Raw genomic sequence first — 5,830 nt, 5'->3', positions numbered from 1 at the left:
CAGGATCTTTACTGGTGTTAAGCCAAGCACCAATAAGGATTTTATCCTCTTTCGGAGACCATTTCCTCCTCTTCTTGACAGCAGACTCGACAACAGATTCATTAGGACCTTGGCTACCGAACCAAATAGGTTCGGGTGATTCAAGGTCAACTGAACTTTGACTACACAAAAGGTTAACATAACTAGTTGTGTTATCCATGGTTAGAGAATGGTCTGTGTCGCTCTATTAGCAACACAGAGGCTTAAGTAAGCGAGCTTTAACTACGAAGCATTCAAAGGCAATAAAATCAGAGCAGATAGGAAGGTAGAAAGCAAACAACTAGCATTTAACACCAATCAAATCAGACTAACACCGTATTCTAACATTGTAAAACATTTAAAACCATCAAATCTAAAGGGTTAGGAAGGTAGAAAGCAAACCACAAGCATTTAACACAAATTCTATTAAAAAGTTTTAGCTATTATAAATATTTTCACGTTATATGATTTGATTATTATAAAAAATTGGACTAGTATATTACAAAGAAAAGAGACTACGCACCTTTATACAGACAATCTCGAGGTCAGAGACGGTCGTTGTAATCCTTTCAAGCTCTTCCTGAAAAAACATGAGATGAAAAAGTCAAAAGTTTTAAAAGATTGCATAAGATTCAATGAAAAGCACAAGAAAGAAACTAACCATCAAGATACATGACCGCCAAGCCTATTAAAACTAACCCACAGACCATTACATAAACTTCCAATGCGAAGCCATGTATAACCTCTGTTTCCTTCTTTGATAACTCACCAGCGGTCCTCTCAAGCTTAACCAGCTTCGATGCATTCACAACAGATTGATCCTTAAGCTCCCTAAGTTGTCTCTGAAAGTCACTCATCTCCTCCATCACAGCCACGTCCCACCATTTCCAAACATGGCAGTCACCATCATCAGCATTGTCGCACGTGAAGTACCTTATGCCTGGATCTTTAGAGGTGTAAGATGTTGCGACAACAGGCTCACCACCACAGTAGCAAGTCGTCGGGATTCCATCATCAGCCTCAGGTTGAGGTGGGTACTGAAACGGCTCTGCCATATTGTAGCTACTGTCAGCTTCATCCGCGTACAGTTCAGCTTCTGCTTGAAGAAGGGAAGTTATGTCGAACTCGTCTGATGAAGAAGGCTGGCTGTACGAATAATCTTGTCCCATGCTTCGTTAACCTGTAAGCAATTGTGTAAGCGAAGATTAGATAAAGCGAAGAAGATATGTAAGCGAAGAATACAGTTAACCAACAACAATCAAAGAACATTATAAACGAGAAGATTATAAAAAGCAACGAACAAAGGGATTAAGAAAAAACGAGAAGATTATCAATGGTAAGTTATAAACAGCAACGAGCACCGATTGAAGAAACAGAGGGATAGATTTAGAACCGTCAGAACAAAACATGACCAAAGATTAAGATTCTGAAGATAATCATGAAGATCGGGAAAAATGGAATATTTCCGCAAGATGATAAGTCGGCTTAAAGGCAGAAAAGGAAAGCATGAACCGACCTGGGAGGGAGCATATAAGGATTCTAAGGCGAGAGGCACAAAGAGAGAACTTTTTTTTTGTTTTTAGGCAACTTTATGTTTTTGTTATCGAGCTGCGATTTAACTAGGTTTTCGCAGTCTTAGGTTGCAGCATTTAGGCAACTTTCTGTTTTTGTTATCGAGCTGCGACTCAACTAGGTTTTCGCAGTCTTAGGTTGCTAAAACTAGGGATCTCACCGACAGCTCTTGTGGCCAAGGCTCCTACCTTGTTGTAACGCTCATATGCAGATTTAGAATAAAACCTTTCTTGCTCTCTTTTTGATTTTCATATTTATTTTCGTCTATACATTCGTATTATGATTGCTTGGGATGTGGTTCAGAAAATATATGAGACCTCTGGGAAATTTAGGGTTTTCTATCTTTCCTAAATCAACGAAAATCGATAGCGCGAATTTTGGTACCCACACTGAAGAGGACATTAGGAGAATGTTCCATCAGGTAAGAGAAAATATGAAGAATAGGATCACACTGAAGAAGAAGAGTGATCCTGGGAAGTTTGCAATACATGTCTGGTAAAAGGTATTGAGTTCCCACATGAATTGTGTGACACATGAGCATCATTCAGCATCCTACCTAGAGTTATGGAAGACCAGTTAGATCAGAAGGTATAGCCTTCCAAGGAATCATTCACCTTTGTGGATTGTTCTCAGAGGAACTTAAGAGGAATTGTCAGAGTCCTTGAGGTTCAAATTGGTAATGCCCTCTTTCCAGTTGATTTCCATGTCTTGGATATCAAGCTGAACTGGAACTCGTCTCCATTGCTTGGAAGAGCTTTCTTATCAAGAGTAGGAGCAGTGTGCAATAGGCAAACCAACCAGTTGTGTATGACACTCATAGACCCTCACGCCTACTATGATCCAATACTAGTTACACAGCCACAGACGTGCTCCATAAGAGTCGATGATTCAGGACTCATAGCGACATGTCACTGTGGAGCGGAGTATGAGACAGAGTATTCCGCATCGATCGAAACTCACACCCTCACATCCATCGACAGTGTCAACCAGAAATTGATCGACAATCACCTAGAAGAATCGATCGACAGTAGTCCAGACGATGTGATAGGCGATTTTGCAGAAGGTTCTATTGACAGTTGGGAGAATGACTACTACAATCCCACCTTTGCAGTAGCTACTACAGACAGAGATGATCTGCATACAGATGCGTATGATGAGGATTATGAGGAGGAACGAACTAGAGAGTATTGAGGTATTAGTGCTGAGGAATACAGGCTTCTACACCATTCCTATGGGATAAGGAATGCGACGTCGATCGACAGAGGAATCAAAACATCGATCGACACTCATCATCACCATAGAAACCGCACACGAGCATCGACCGACATTACCTACTACACATTGATCGAAAATGGAGTCGACCATGCAAAAGAAGGAGACCATTCAATTGGCAGTTGGGTAGATGATCACTATCACGAGATCTACGCAGTAGAAACTGCAAAACATGAGCCAGAAGCAGACGAGTTACATGAAGGCTTCACCACCGAAGAACTGCTCAACCACCAGGAACACTTAGATACAGATTCACTCTTTGCAGAAGCTTGTGGAAGAGGCACTTGTTCCTATCATCCTTTCACCAGAGCTAAACGCCCATCAATCGACAACAAAGCTAAACCACCATTCACTGCAAGCGAAAAAACTAAACAAAATAATAACTATCTAACACAGGATGAGTTTGGTATTATCAGGGATCCAGAAGGCTATGCAAGAGCAATGGATGGACATGCACTGCAAGTATCCAGAGAGGAATTGCAGACATTCTTCAGATGACTAATGGAGCAGAGACTCTCTTCGTGGAACAACGCAACACCCCAGAGCACCATAGGAGAGTTACAAAGGAATCCTACAACACAGCTGGTGGAGTAGATGATCATTTAAGCCAAAGTATCGACAGCATACTCGACCATCTATCGACATTGACGTCCCAACATCGATCGACAGACGGCCAAAGTTTGGAAAAAGAGCCTACGACCGTGATGGAGTAAGGAGATTCCACTGGGAACAGAAGGATCGGTACGGAGTCTACAAAGATGAGCATGGACATGCACGACGTGTAGATGGACACATCATCCATGTGTCCAAGGATGATATCAAAAATATTCTGGAAAGATCCTCAATGGATGAGCACAGCTACATATGTCTTCCAGAACATGAAAGATCATTCACACAAACAAAGCTAGTAACAGAGATCAACACCAAGGATGAGATCGATGAGATGCTTTATGGAATCTGTGAAGCTCAGGGAAAGAATGAAGATGACTTCAAGAAGAAGCTTGATGGTATCTATTAGCCATTGAATGATAGCATTAGTTGGTTGACTACATGCATGGAAGAGATGAGGCAAGACATAGCAGAAATGCAGACAGAGCGTGCGGGTGAAGCGACTACATTACTGTCGATCAACATAAACATCCCGACTTCGATCGACGATGACCCATAACCATCAATACCGACGAAGTCCATACCAGATTCTTACACCAGAGCGGAACTTGATCAGATAGTACAAGAGATCTATGGAACTCTGGGAACATCAGAAGACAACTTTCCATATTACTAGCCAAATCACCTCCAAAGTCAAGGTAAATGACTATAACAAAGCGTTGAATGGGAGGCAACCCACTATTAGATAATTTTTAATTGGTTTTTATTAGTTTAGTACTTCTGTTAATTTTCAATTTTTGCAGGTCATTAAAAAAAAAGCAACAACATAAAAAGATCCGAGCAGACGATTGCCAAGAGTATCGACCGATGAAACACTGCCGACATCGATCGACATAACATCACCTGCCGCGACCGATGACAGCATCTTTACATCGATCGACATCTATTCCGGTATGGTATATCATTCTAACTTGTTACATTGAGTCCTTTTCCTTTAGTTGTCACCATAACTCCGACTGCATTTACACTGGAGACAGTTGTTGGGGTCAATAACGGTTACGACGAAGTTAACGTCCAAATCCCCGAAGAAGAAAAACGTAGAAAACTTCTTCGACAAATACTTTTTCGAAATAGATTCTTCTTTACAAAAACCTTTGCGGAAGAAATTCGAATAATCGGACAAGAGCTCGAGAAGGATCGTTACGCAGCGACCAAACACGTGCTCCCCTCGGTCGCTACGTAACGACCGAGTTCGAGCCAAAGCTCAGTCGCTACGTAGCGACCAAACGTCCATTCCGCTCGGTCGCTACGTAGCGACCGAGCGGAATGGACGTTTGGTCGCTACGTAGCGACTGAGCTTTGGCTCGAACTCGGTCGACTATCTCTCGAATACCATAGCGAACCCATCTCACGTTCCCTGCCATTTCTAAGTTATCAATCAAACGTTATCGTAAAAACAGCGGAAAGTTCATTCTTTATCAAAAGAAGCCGTAATAAACGCTTCGAGTCGAAAGACGGCCCAAAGGGACCTAAGACGTGACTCGAGGCCTAACTTACAATATCTTAACCAACAGCCCGTGAACCACATGTCGGTCTACACTTGGTTCGCAAGGGAAAATAAATGTAAGGGTTCCGCGGATAAATACGAAATTTTGAAGGTAATTACGAAGATCGGAAAAAATGGAATATCTCCATTTTTATGCTGTGGCGGCTTAAGGGCAGAAGAGTAAAAGCGTAAACCGACCTTGGAGCCAGTATATAAAGGGTCCTAGGCGAGAGGCATGAAGAGAGAAACTTTTGGAGAGAAAACTTAGCACTTAGAGCAATTAGGCAACTTTCCGTTTTTGTTATTTCGAGCTGCGACTCCATTAGGTTTATCTGTCTTAGGGTTGCTAGAACTAGGAATCTCGCCGACAGCTCTCGAGCCCAGGCTTATACCTTGTTGTAAACGCTCATATGCAAATTCGGAATAAGACTTCTCTTTGCTCTCTTCTTACGATTTTTATACTTCTTCGTTGTCATTATTGCAATTCTGATTTGCTTGGCGTGTGGTATTAGCAGATATCCGGGACCTCTGGGAAATTAGGGTTTTCCTAGTTTCCTTATTTAAATGGAAATCGACAGTGCGAATTTCGGTTCCCACAGTTTGGCGCTAGAAGGAGGGGGATACGGATCAATCTAACTCTCAACCACATCACGCTCAACCAGACATGTCAACTGACGACACGGATAACGTGCAGACTCCTCTTAATGGAGGCAGCAGAACTGATCTCCATACTCCCGCAGCGAACGTATCCGCGGCCAACGCACCAGCCAACGCCGCGGCGCTCGAGGAGTTTAAAAAGATGTTCGCCACCTA

At 42.4% G+C, this 5,830-nt stretch overlaps 1 protein-coding gene across 1 annotated transcript; it reads right to left on the bottom strand.

Annotated features, from left to right (window-relative positions):
* Positions 1-587: 587 nt before the first annotated feature.
* LOC106324104 lies at positions 588-1,187 on the bottom strand. The gene is made up of 2 exons (XM_013762123.1): positions 680-1,187; positions 588-598 (listed from the first exon to the last, which is right to left on the bottom strand). The coding sequence occupies exons 1-2, from the start codon at positions 1,185-1,187 to the stop codon at positions 588-590; spliced, it is 519 nt and encodes a 172-aa protein (XP_013617577.1).
* Positions 1,188-5,830: the final 4,643 nt, after the last annotated feature.

This window comes from Brassica oleracea, chromosome C2 (genome assembly GCF_000695525.1).
Source record: "Brassica oleracea var. oleracea cultivar TO1000 chromosome C2, BOL, whole genome shotgun sequence".
In the NCBI taxonomy this organism is placed as follows: Eukaryota; Viridiplantae; Streptophyta; class Magnoliopsida; order Brassicales; family Brassicaceae; genus Brassica; species Brassica oleracea.
This window is presented reverse-complemented; position numbering and strand designations above follow the sequence as displayed.

Bases quoted from the DNA above. Each gene is read 5' to 3' on its own strand.
- LOC106324104 (XM_013762123.1), bottom strand. From the start codon at position 1,187: ATGGGACAAGATTATTCGTACAGCCAGCCTTCTTCATCAGACGAGTTC.